The following is a 13,564-nucleotide window of genomic DNA, read 5'->3' on the forward strand; positions in this document are numbered from 1 at the left end:
CTCTTTGGTTTCTGATTTATTCTGTGAAATCTCTTCTGTTGCTTTACACACAATATTTTGTTCTCAATAGCGAGAATCGGCCCAGGAATGGCGGCATCTGTGTGGCCAATCACACGTCTCCCATTGACGTTATCATCCTTGCCAGCGATAGATATTACGCCATGGTAGGTTGAAAGTTTTAAAGTGTACCTGTAACAAAACAAAAATGAAGAGCCATACACTGAGAGTAAAGCAGACACCATAACTAGATCATTAGACTGTTTGCAATTCTATCTGCCGCACCACAGCTTGCTGGTGTCCACCATTGGGGATCTGTGGGATCATAGGCACGTCCCTGATCATATGCAATACTTAGCGTTTTAGTGACCCATCAGCAGTCTAGGGCATTGGCATGTAGAAGGCGGGAGGGTGAGCGTATACTTTGACTCTCCAAAAGTAAGAACATATGTACATGGTTACATAGTATTTGAGGTTGAATAAAGACACGGGTCCATCAAGTTCAACCTATTGTGTGTATGTACGCAAGTACATCCACTCAGTGTTGGGGGCACAGATAATGGAGTAGAAGGTACATTCGGCATGTTATGGAATCTGTTTTTAGTTTCAAAATGTGTACTTTTTATGTCTTTGTCTTTTATGTACTGTAATGTGCTGCATTGGATTGGTTTTACTAACTTTAGTATTTAAAGGATAAGTGCAGTTTAAGACAAAGCGCACTTATCCTTTTTGCCACCTCTGCCTTGACCTGACCTAACCCACCCTCCCACTCTGCATACCTACCTTGATCCGATGGCTGCAGACTCCGGTATTCGTTTATATGCAGCACTGCAAGCCTCCACTGTCCTGGCTGCGCCTGAGCATTACAGATCCATAGACTTCTTTCTGGCCGTCTTGCTTAAGCTGGCCATGCGCTGTAACATTTTCTACGTTCAACCCGCAGGCTGAACGAAGAAAATATTACAGCTTCCTCCATCAACGCTTAAGAGCATGCATTGCGGAATCCCTACTGTCGGAAATCAATGAAGATTGCTTGTCGACTGGCTCCTTCGATCAGCTGATCAAGGGATGCCGGCCAAAAGGGTGCATTCAGTGGCACCCACTGTGCGCAATTTGTATAGTGTATGACCAGCTTTAGTCTCTGGCCTCGAAACATAGCCCCATTGAAGTCTACGGGGCTATAATGTGCAGGCACAGTCAGGACAGTAAATACTTGCAACGCTGGATGTAAACAAGAAGTGCAGACCGCGGCTGTCAGATCAATGTAATTATGCATCTGTAGGGGGGAGGGGGATAAAAAGGCTAAGTACACGTTGTCTAAAAAATGCACTTATGCTTTAAGCTCAATATTTTGCTTTATTATTCTCTCCTTCTCATAGGTGGGACAAGTACATGGCGGTCTGATGGGAATCATCCAGAGGGCCATGGTAAAGGCCTGTCCACACGTCTGGTTCGAGCGCTCAGAAGTCAAAGATAGACATCTTGTTGCTAAAAGGTAATGTGTAGGGAAGCTAATAATTATCAAAATGTCCCCATTGCTGCATCAGAGGCTTTCATTTAGCAGTCCCAGACTGGCTGCCAATCGAAACCCAAAAGTGGGTCACAATACCGTGTTCAATGGATTGGCACATGCCTTCCACTGCGCTAGGTGAGAGGCTCCTCATCCTCCCCCTAGCTCAGCATTGTGAGTTCTTGTACCGAGCAACCATTTAAAATATGCTGCCCAGCACCAAGTGTCAGCGTGGGGTGGGGGTATGGCTGCGAGTGAGCTCCATCCATACTTGCATTGCATACAGCTCCCTCGTGTGCCCTGTAGAGACGCCTGGACCAGAGTGATGTCACGTTCTGGTTCCCGACACCTCTACAGGGCACGCAAGGGAGCTGTACAAGCAATGCACATATGGATGGAGCTCCATCACGGCACAGCAGCCCACACTGGACCCCAGGCTGAGGATCCACTCCAGTTCTTATAAGGTAGGGAGACTGGGTGGATCATAAATATATAATTAAACATTTGTTTGGAGAGAGTGTGTGAGAATGTCTGTGAGTGTGTGAGGTTTTGTCTGTGGTTGTGTGTGTGTTTTTGAGGGCCTGTTCACACTAGTACAGTGAGTTAATCCCACAGTCCCTTGCGATCCAAACGCACCTCCTGTCCACAGTTTGATCGCCCGCACCGGAATGCTTGGTTCCGCAATCCCGTGCACTCGGGTCACAACTTAATGACCATGGACTGAGGTTACACAGATTGATAACCGCCGGCTTAGTGATTCCCTCATGGAAAAGAGGATCCTTTTATAGTGTACGCAGTAACGTCACCCATATCTGGAGCCAAAGTCACAGCAGGTTGTGTGCAGCAACGGCCAGGAGCCCAATAAAAATGTATTCATAATTTATGATCCTAATTGCACTCTATGATATATTGTCTCTCTTCATACCTATGTATGTCTTCATATTCCCTTTGCTTTCCCCAGGCTATCGGAGCATGCGAAAGATCAGAGTAAACTGCCAATCCTTATATTCCCTGAAGGTAGGAGCGGCTCTTCAGCCTTTATCTTTAGATAAGTAGGAGAGTTCATGACGGGTCCTCTTTAGGTGTATGGCTTCTATTCACTTATTGCTCCCAGGGGTGTGTTTTTCTCTGCCACTGGACATACACGCATTTTCATCATATGGTTTAACCAGCGGCAAAAGATGACATCCGATTTTGGTTACAATTACAACCAAAGCCTTTCCCTTCCATCTTGCCCAGTTGTACTAAAATTGCTTACTGTAATGTCACTGCACGCTGCGAGCGTCTCACAATGTACATTAGAAGCTGCAGCATATCAGACAGAGCCCGCCTCATTTCCTGGCTGGAGGACGTTCCGAATATTATTCTTATTATACAGGATTTATATAGCGCCAACAGTTTGCGCAGCGCTTTACAATATAAGTAAGACATTACAATCACAATACAATTCAGGACAAGATGGTAAGGGGGGCCCTGCCCCTGAGGGCTTACAATCTAAAAGGGAGGGGCAAGTGATACAGGAGGAGGTGGCTGTGTGGGGATGAATTTAAAAAAGTGATATTTCAGTGGTTAGGTTGAGGGGGGATTGGCTTCCCTGAAGAGAGGAGTCTTAAGGGATCGCCTAAAGGCAGTCGGAGTGGGAGATAGACGGACAGGTTGAGGTAAGGAGTTCCAAATAATGGGGGAGACTCAAGAGAAGTCCTGGAGGCGAGCATGGGAGGAGTTGACAAGGGAGCTAGAGAGCAGGAGGTCTTGGGAGGAACATAGCGGACGGTTAGGGTGATACTTTGAGACAAGGTTGGAGATGTAACCTGGGGCTGAGTTGTGAATGGCTTTTTAAGTGGTTGTTAATTTGATCCTTTAGGCAATTGGAAGCCAGTGGAGGGATTGGCAGTGGGGGGTGAGGGATGGATCCAGTGGAGGGATTGGCAGGGAGGGGTGAGGAATGGAAGCCAGTGTAGGGGATGCAGATACTGAACGGTTGGTTAGGTGAATGAGTCTGGCAGCAGCATTCATGATAGATTGAAGGGGGGAGGAGCCTGTTTAGAGGTCGGCCAATGAGGAGGGAGTTGCAATAGTCGAGACGAGAGATAACAAGTGAGCTAGCCTTCTAGCCGCCTTTCCTCCCCGGCCTGACTGTACATTCACTCACTTTTATTGGGTGTGTGGCTCAACAACACATGTGGCCATAGCCACAGATTCTTATTTTTAGGAAGCCATGCACTACACTCTTTTGGCTCCTCCCATGAGCTGTCTGCATTGCTGACAGAAGCTCAGAGATCCGTTTTTTTTTTTAATGCAAAATCTGGAGGGGAAAAAAACCCTCCACCCTGGTGCAGTTTTATAAAACCACAGTAACGATCGAGCAGGGGATGCATGTATAGTAAACGGTGCATTTCAAAAGACACCAATGTGTTTTTCACGTTTAGTTTGTACAAATTAAAGGGCCCATCCTTTCAAAATCAACAAGCAGATAATTGGCTGTAGTGGATTAATTCCATCTCTGCCATTGAGAGTTCCAGTCTTACCTGTGGCCTGTTCCTCCGTCTTTATCTCATTTGCTGTCAGCCTTATGAACATTTGTAGAAATAATTGACTTCCAGGGAGACTGTGCTGCCATTTTTAGCTACCTAAAGTCATTTAGACTGGAACTTCCATGCATTGGATTAGAGACTCGCACTCTGCTGGTCCTGCTTCATACATTGCACCAATACATGAAACCCATTGATCCCCATGTGCATACAGGCAGTCCCTGAGTTGCAAACATCCGACTTACATACGTCCCCTACTTACAAACAGAGGCTATTACTGTACAGCAGGGGGTCCCAGGCTGCAGCCAAAGTGTACCGCGCAGCATTTCAGTCGTTGTAATGCTACCGCGCTCGTGCAGACGAGGAGTGCCCCGCGGTCTGGTTTGTAGAATTGTACGTACATTACAGGAAGTTGGCGCTTGTTAGATGTGCAGACGAGGGGTGCTCTTTTTCTGGGTCACTGTGAGGTTTTTACTGCTGTCTGTATCCTCATTTAGGAAGATTTTATCTCACTTCCTGTCCTTGAGACAACAGGAAGTGAGAGGAAATCTACCCCTAGGAAGGGAAATTCACTCCTGTAAGAGTGATCATGGGAAAAAGGTGTCTCCACTGAAGCTTTATCACCAATCCTTGTTTCCAATTTTCAGAATCCAATTGTCCCAGCGACAGAAAGTGAGGTGAAATCTTCTGAACAGGGGCACACACAGCGAAACAAACGAATGCTATCCAAAACGAAAAAACATTTTTGGGGCTGGAGTTACATTTAAAAAATGTACCTGTTCCAACTGACATACAAATTCAACTTAAAGGAGAACTATGAGGTGGGTGCTTTTCACTCACCACATAGTTCTAGCCGACCTGTGACAATGAGACTGTCACAGGTCGGCTCAGTAGATCGGGAGGTGAGCGAACACATACCGGCGTTCGCTCACATCTCGATCCTGTCACGGCTCCCTGGCGTGACGGGGGGGGGGCTGGTTTCCCCCCTCCCCGCTCCGATCCGCCAGCGCGGACTGGCGGAATGGGGAGGGGGCGGGTACAGCTGGCTCTGCCTCTAGATAGGCAGAGCCAGCTGTCAGTCACGCAGCTGGGCAGATCCCAGCACAATTATAGGGATCCGCTACAGCTCGCGGTATACTGAGCCTAGGGTGACGGGAGGACGCTAGTTTGTGTCCTCCCGTTACCCTAAGGAGAACTATGGGGAAAAGCCTTAACCCCATAGTTCTCCTTTAAGAACAAACCTACAGAACCTATCTTGATCATAGCCCGGGGACTGCATGTATTTCCTAAGCCAAATGGGTTGCTGAAGTTAGAATCCTTGTCCGATGCTGTTTCTGTAGACAGAGGAGTAAATTGGCTGTACATTGTTCCGTTCATTATCTTTTCTTTTTCTCGTTAGGCACCTGTATCAATAACACATCTGTCATGATGTTCAAGAAGGGAAGCTTTGAAATAGGAGCCACAGTATACCCAGTGGCCATCAAGGTGAGTTGAGGAGTCCTGTGGAATATGTGGGGGGGGGGGGAGCAAGCCAATAATTGGGACATCACCAACACTTCCTTTCTTCTTGGCAGTATGACCCACGCTTTGGTGATGCCTTCTTTAACAGCAGTAAATATGGAATGATCACCTACCTCCTGCGAATGATGACCAGCTGGGCCATAGTGTGCAGTGTCTGGTACCTACCACCTATGATGCGACAGGTGAGCTTACATGAAATGATCACGTTGTCTATTGTTATGTAACTGCTCTCTTATGCTGGGCACACACCTTACAACCATCGCAAGACTTTTGTCTTGCGATGGTTGTAAGGTACTTAAAAAAACGTACGATCTGCCTACCTTGGACAGGCAGATCGTACTTGTGATGATCGCAAGCCGTGCCCCCCTGAGGGGTGGGCTTCCGATAACCGCAATGCTTGCACACACCGGCCCGTCCGGCTTTTATCTTACGAACATGCTACACACCCGCCCGTACGATGCTCGGCGGGTTTTCAAACATGTTCAGAAGTTAAGTCGTGCGACCTTACAGTAGTAGATGTCGCACGGCTTCCACACACCTTACGATAATCGTACGATCGTGGGATTTCGCGCGATTATTGTACGATTATCGCAAGGTGTGTGGGGACCTTAAGGCTGGTGAAAGACTTTGGGTATGCAGTTTATTTTACGGCAGATTTCATGTATTTTAGGTTAGGGGGTTGCACCCTCTTGCATTTAAGTTTTTCCAAGTTGGTTCATATACATAAGATAGGAAACCAGTTAAACTATCTATACTAGGGATGCCTTAGCCTTTAAATTCTTTTGTCATTCATTGGGATACTGTGACTGATGTGCTGCAGCTTCAGTGCTAACTCTAGCTATGAAAGGTACAGTCTAGTTGGAACTGAAGATAAAGTTTAATATCCATACAAGTCGAACATCCTATTTGCATTTTACATCCGTTTTTTAGCCAAGCATTACTTACTAGAGCACTGGTCCACCGTCGCTGGTCTGGTGATACATGCTTGCGATGCAAAAGAGGAACTCCCAGGCACACTTCTTGCAGTCTCGTGTGGAATGTGTGATGAAAAGCATTTAAAATAAAGATTCAAGGACCGGATGTCACTTGTCAATTGAGGCCTCGATGAAAACTTTAGAAGCCACTGCTATAGGATGTACATAGTCTGATAATCTGAACAATTCATGAAACTTGGGAAGATTGTGAACTGTTACATAAGAGCCGTGAACTGTAGTGACCGCTCCAACTTCCATCTGGTGACAGTTCATGGTCAATGGGGCAATATTGCACAAACTCGTTGTCTGGTGCACCCATGGCCAGACATCGGGATACTCGGACATACTTGTTTCACTGACTCAGGAAACCTGGAAAGTTTTGACTTCTTTGATTTTTTTTTTTACATACTAAATTAAAAATAAATTAAAAAAAAGAGAAAAAGCAGTAAATGCCAATTTTTGTACATATTCCATATTTAGTGCCATGTGATGTAATATACGGTCTCGTAGAGTATTTCATGAAGAGAAGTAATCTGTATCTAGACGTCCTTGCTCGCACAGAACTTGCCGTGTGCAGACTCTGCAGTTTCATCATAGTGATTGCTGTAACCGGAGTCTGATGACACCGTTCATTTGTGTTAAGCCGCCTGCGCTGTTTATAAACTTCTTAAAGTGGAAGTAAACCGCTTTGAAATTTGTTTGGTTTTTGCCCAATCATACTTGCACATTAGGGCACGCATATCTTAAAAGTAGGGTTGCGCCGATACCGAATATGATACGAGTACTCGCCCAAATGCTCTGACACCTTCCCTGATACTGGAACTTCCAGTCAGAGCAGGATTTCCTCTGACCGGCAGTGCCATAGGGGGAACATGGAGCCGCCTTCCCTTACAATCAGGAAGCCGGCTCCATGCAGTTTGGCTGGCTCTCAGCCAATCAGCATGGAGTCGGCTTCCCGGCCAATCGGTAAGCCGTGCGGCAAGTAATGACCCGGCTCCCTGATTGTCCAGGAAGCCGGATCCATGCTGATTGGCAGGGAAGCTGGCTTATCTGCATGGAGCCGGCCAATCAGGAAGCTGGGAGGCAGGTCATTACTCGCCACCTGGCTTCCTGATTGCCTCGGGAGCCGGCTTCCCGGACAATCAGGAAGCCGGGAGTGATTAATTCCCTCTCCATTCATTTTAACCCCTTCATGACCAGCGACAAACAGTGTACGCCGCTGGCATCGGGGCTGTTTAAACGACTACTGTTGAAGCCGACTACCGACTGACGGTTTTACAGTAGAAGCGATTCTGGCGGCTCCGCTGTCGCCAGATTGCCTCTACGGGCCGGTGAACGTGTGTCGTCCAACCCATTCCCCCCGTCTGACGACGACCCCCCCACTGGGGGTCTTTTGGAGTACCTGTCACCACTATCTGCTATCACATGGGGAGCTTGTAAGCCCCCCTATGTGATAACAATTAAAGTAAAAAAAAATCCGTTTTTGAAAATAATAAATAAAATGTAGAAATAATTTTTTAAAAATGTGTAAAGTCCCCCACAGGCACACGCGTCTTCACGTAAACACAGGCCGGGTGCGCCTACGATGAAAATGACGAATGCACTACACACGTTGGGTATCGATGCGCACGCAATAATTCTAGCGCTCTAAACTGATGACCTGTGGGAGCTTTTAAAGCGTCGTCTATGGACTTTTTGGGGTACTGAATTTTGTCGCCGTTTAACGGACGCACACAATTTTTAACCTGAGCACGTTGGGTATCTACTCATAACCTCATCTATTTTATTTTAAAAATGGCTATTTTATTGTGTTTTGGGGCATTTAAGTGCATTTTTCACTAGATTTGGGGGTTTGATATCAGTTGCGCTAATATCGTGCAACATAAAAATTTGCAACTGCCACCATTTTATTCTACAGGGTCTTGGCTTTCAGAAAATGTATAATGTTTGGGGGTTTTAATTAATTTTCAGGCCTAAAATGTGGAATATAACATGGGTGCAAAAAATGAAGAAGAAAAAAAAAGGGCCTCAGTCATGAAGGGGTTAATGGGCCGCCAACACACCACAATACATGCAAAAGCAGATGTTTTTTTTTTTCTGATGCATTTGCTGTGCGTTGTGCAGCGTTACAGTTTGGGTTGCCCTGTAATAGTGTGTTGGGGTGCCACCATCTAAAATGAATGGCACTGCAGTATTTTGCACTAACCCACCACATAGTTCTAAACGCGTTCCTGGAAAAGGAAAAGGGATTCATTTGCCTGGCAAAGAAAGGATTAAAAAGGTCATGTCCCTAACAGGTACACAAGGTGCATATGTCCTCATTCAGTCCTGCACGCCCCGGTGGCCTCGGAACCTGACCAATCAGCAGATGTCATTGCTAGTCCTGGCACTACCCTGCCTGCTGTAGCACTGTGTGCACCTTGCTGGACCTTTTTATGTTTGATACAATAGCGGGACGTAATTGAATTCTCTTTATACTAAATGATTGAAATGAAGTGAGAACAATAGGCCTCATATTAATAGGTAATTCAGGTTTTTATATGGTGCTCAGTCCTAAAATTACCACTTTGTATTAGATGTCATTAGGCAAATGAAGCAGCAAGTTGAATTAAAACAAATGATATACTAGGCATGTGTTCGTTATCGTCAACATAATTAGTCAACTAACACCATGAAATATTCTAAAGTTACAATAGTCACTGGAAGGGTTGATGGGATGCTTCAGAAATGCATTTGCACACTACTGGCAACCCTCAACCTCAAAACTATAACCCAGCGGTGTCAAACTCAATTTAATTGCGGCCCGCATCAGCATTATGGTTGCCCTCAAAGGGCCGGTTGTATCTACTCTTTATCATAGTAAATAATTGCCTCTGCATTTGATTATTACCGGTTTTAGTAATAACTTAATGGCTAGCTCTGAAAGTCTAGGAAAAATAATGGCAACTAGTGTAGTATTGCAGACTGTCAGGTGAGCTGTGCAGGCTCTATGGTGGGCTGTGTAAACTCTCAAGTGGCTATGTGGGGTCTATGCTGGGCTTTGCAGGCTCTCAGGTGGGCTGAGCGGGGTCTAAGCTGGGTTTTGCAGGCTCTCGGGTGGCTGTGCAGGTTCTATGGTGGACTGTGCGGACTCTCAGGTGGTCTGAGCAGGGTCTATGCTGAGCTCTGCGGACCCTTAGGTAGGTTGTGCGGGGTCTATGCTGATTCTATGGTGGCTGTTTTGGGTCTATGCTGTGCAGACTCTCAGGTGGGCTGAGCGGGGGGTCTATGCTTGGCTCAGCAGACTCAAGTGGATGTGCGTGGGCTGTGCTGGGTCTATGCTGGGTTTTGCAGACTCTCAGGTGGCTGTGCAGGTTCTATGGTGGACTGTGCAGGTTCTATGGTGGACTGTGCAGGTTCTATGGTGGCCTGTGCAGACTCTCAGGTGGCTGTGCAGGGTCTTAGGAGGGCTGTACGGTCTTGCCAGGGGTCCTGGTCGGTCTTGGCGGGTGCTGGTGACATGGATCCACAGGAAGGAGATTTTCTGCCGGCGCTGTAAACAGGTGTCGCGATTCACAGGAAGACTGCGGGGACCTTGCTGTGGACCTCGGCAGCCTTCCTGTGAAGCCCGGCGTCTGTTTACAGCTTCGGCTTCGGTTTGAAAATTTAAAGCTGCAGGAGACGTGCAAGAGCCCCATGAAATGGCCTGGCGGGCCGGATTCAGTACTATAGCCCCTTACTCACTCAGCTGTCACTTTTGCATTGGCCTCTAAGGTTCCTTTTTGGTTTGAAGCTCAGAAGCTGCTGCCACAAGGCTGTCTCTGAATGCAACTATTCAGAGACAGCGTTCAGTTTTCAGACCATGCCCAATCACAACATGCCAAGCCAACAACAAAAGAACAGGTCCATGGTGAGAGTTTAGAAGTGATTGGTGATGCAGAAAGATGGTGGACTGTGCAGGTTCTATGGTGGACTGTGCAGACTCTCAGGTGGCTGTGCAGGGTCTTAGGAGGGCTGTACGGTCTTGCCAGGGGTCCTGGTCGGTCTTGGCGGGTGCTGGTGACATGGATCCACAGGAAGGAGATTTTCTGCCGGCGCTGTAAACAGGTGTCGCGATTCACAGGAAGACTGCGGGGACCTTGCTGTGGACCTCGGCAGCCTTCCTGTGAAGCCCGGCGTCTGTTTACAGCTTCGGCTTCGGTTTGAAAATTTAAAGCTGCAGGAGACGTGCAAGAGCCCCATGAAATGGCCTGGCGGGCCGGATTCAGTACTATAGCCCCTTACTCACTCAGCTGTCACTTTTGCATTGGCCTCTAAGGTTCCTTTTTGGTTTGAAGCTCAGAAGCTGCTGCCACAAGGCTGTCTCTGAATGCAACTATTCAGAGACAGCGTTCAGTTTTCAGACCATGCCCAATCACAACATGCCAAGCCAACAACAAAAGAACAGGTCCATGGTGAGAGTTTAGAAGTGATTGGTGATGCAGAAAGAGGACGTTAGGGAAGCGCACCTCTATGGACCCCAGTGAGGTCTGACTGAGCAGTGAGACCCTTGGACCAGTTTCTTTTGTTTTTGACTTTCCATTTTGTGTTGTAAGAAAGGTATGGCGGTTGTCGTGGTGACTCCCCATACACACATGGGACAGTTTACTTTCAAGTGAATGTTCTGCCAAGCACTTTCTGCTACCGCTAAAATACCGGGTAAATATTGAAACGGAGGCGGGCTACGGCGGGGATAGCCAAACTTCAACCCTCTAGCTGTGGTGAAACTACACATCCCATAATGCATCATCTTCCAGAAATCATGCCTGTGGCTCTCAGTCTTGCAATGCCTCGTGGGATTTGATGTTTCACCACGGCTGGAGGTCTGAAGTTTGGCAATGCTATAGTGAATTTCACAATCCATTATTTATTTGTAGCACGGGGAAGGAAAACTCCGGCCCTGCTGCTGGGGTGAGACGGGACATTGCAAGAGTCTGACAGCCACAGGCCTGACTCCCAGAGTCATGATGGTGGAATTCATAGTTTCAGCACAACTGGAGGGCCGGAGTTTGCCTACCCCTGATATATGAGAAGGGGATTGTGAACCTACAGAATAAGTAGAGAAACGGTGGAGTATTGTTCCTTTACCTGAATGCCTCAAGTCTTTATATATAAGCTGACGATTGAACATGTTGTCTTTTCTCCAACTCGCAGGAGGATGAAGACGCAGTGCAGTTTGCGAACCGCGTGAAGTCAGCCATTGCTCGGCAAGGGGGACTCGTCGATCTGCTTTGGTAAGCCTGGAACATTTGCTGCTCTTTGCATCGGTCATATCAGTCACCTTTGTAACTCACTGCTGATTCTCCGTTCCTCCGCAGGGATGGGGGACTAAAACGGGATAAGGTCAAAGACGCGTTCAAAGAGGAGCAACAGAAACTGTACAGCCGCATCATCTCTGGAAACCAGGAGAACCGGAGTCGCTCCTGAACCCCAGAACGGGGAAGCGAGCTCTGCCCCGAGCCAAGCCGCTGCTCCAAAACCCACAGGAAGAAGACTCTGAGCCGCAGGAATATAAGCCATGGAGCGGGAGATGAGGGAACACCAGAACACGGAGCCACTCTGGATTACTTTATAATTGAGGAACTGATACTGCCAGAGCAATGGCGTGCAGCGGGTCCTTTTTAAAGGACAGGCGGCTGTCATAATGGGACCTGTACTCGCAGGCTGACATGTTCAAGAATAGTGACTGTTGCAGAGCCATGCACCCACTTACTGAGACGTGTGATGATAATCTCGTGTTTTGCAAATCCACATTTGGCCAGAATGTCTTTTTGAATGTTACAGATCCACAGAACTCGTCCCACAGAATCTGAAAGGTCATACAAGATTGTATGTTACATGTTCTGAACTGTACGCTGCTGCTGATTTACCAGATCACTGATATCAAGGTCAGCTCTACCAAAGACTAGACAGGACAGACCTCTGGGTAAAGCTGTTTAGTCGGTATAGCCTTCCTCCGATCAGGCCCCATTCACCTGCAGGAATTCATACAAAGCCAGCAAATGCTTGGACCTCTACAAACCAACGTCCTTTTCCCCAGTTTTTGAAATTCCCACTTCGTCCTTTCCATTTGCTGCTTTTAAACGACCTCCAGCTCTGCAGACAGAGGTGGGCGGACCTTCAACAAGCTAAAAACGGGGGTTAATGATGGCACCATGTTTGAGACCCTCTCAGATCCCCATACTGAATCAGACATGTGCCTCCCTTTCTATCTGTTACACCTTCCCTGCATGGGCCGCTGGCCACATCCCATTTTGTTTTTATGAAATAAACATCTTGGAAAAAAAACAAACCGTCTTGCCCTCCATCGGTGAATGATCTGAATAACAATAAGCACTGACATGAAAGTTGGTTATTACTTAATGTAACATTACTTTAGGTAGTTATGGCACCTCAAATATTGATGTGGTACAGACGTTCATGACAGGAAATTTGGTGAAGTCAGAGCTGCATAGTTGTTTGAGAGAGAGGGACGTTTTGCTGGTCACCCAACTAGCTTCATTCTGAATTGAGAAAGCTGGTTGGATGGCCAGTGAAACGTCTTCAGGATAAATACAGCAAGTCCAGTTGCCTTGGTTTATTTTTTACAGATATACCATGACCTGGGTGGTTGAGAACCTTCTACAGATATACCATGACCTGGGTGGTTGAGAACCTTCTACAGATATACCATGACCTGGATGAATGAGAACCTTCTACAGATATACTATGACCTGGGTGATTGAGAACCTTCTACAGATATACCATGGCCTGGGTGATTGAGAACCTTCTACAGATATACCATCACCTGGATGAATGAGAACCTTCTACAGATATACCATGGCCTGGGTGATTGAGAACCTTCTACAGATATACCATCACCTGGATGAATGAGAACCTTCTACAGATATACCATGACCTGGATAAATGAGAACCTTCTACAGATATACCATGACCTGGATAAATGAGAACCTTCTACAGATATACCATGACCTGGATGAATGAGAACCTTCTACAGATATACCATGACCTGG

The 13,564-nt window shown here is 46.9% G+C and overlaps 1 protein-coding gene across 1 annotated transcript in view; it reads left to right on the forward strand.

Moving 5' to 3' along the window:
* The window catches only part of GPAT4 (glycerol-3-phosphate acyltransferase 4), a 24,796-nt gene extending 12,624 nt beyond the window's left edge, over nucleotides 1–12,172 (forward strand). The window contains exons 6-12 of the mRNA XM_018563699.1: nucleotides 38–164; nucleotides 1,377–1,492; nucleotides 2,469–2,524; nucleotides 5,438–5,523; nucleotides 5,613–5,741; nucleotides 11,706–11,785; nucleotides 11,870–12,172. Coding sequence (XP_018419201.1) covers nucleotides 38–164; nucleotides 1,377–1,492; nucleotides 2,469–2,524; nucleotides 5,438–5,523; nucleotides 5,613–5,741; nucleotides 11,706–11,785; nucleotides 11,870–11,978 — 703 coding nt within the window. The 3' untranslated portion in view covers nucleotides 11,979–12,172. The remainder of the gene's footprint in view (nucleotides 1–37; nucleotides 165–1,376; nucleotides 1,493–2,468; nucleotides 2,525–5,437; nucleotides 5,524–5,612; nucleotides 5,742–11,705; nucleotides 11,786–11,869) is intronic.
* The last annotated feature ends 1,392 nt before the right edge of the window (nucleotides 12,173–13,564 follow it).

This window comes from Nanorana parkeri, unplaced genomic scaffold (genome assembly GCF_000935625.1).
Source record: "Nanorana parkeri isolate BGI_ZX_2015 unplaced genomic scaffold, ASM93562v1 scaffold686, whole genome shotgun sequence".
Classification (NCBI taxonomy): Eukaryota; Metazoa; Chordata; class Amphibia; order Anura; family Dicroglossidae; genus Nanorana; species Nanorana parkeri.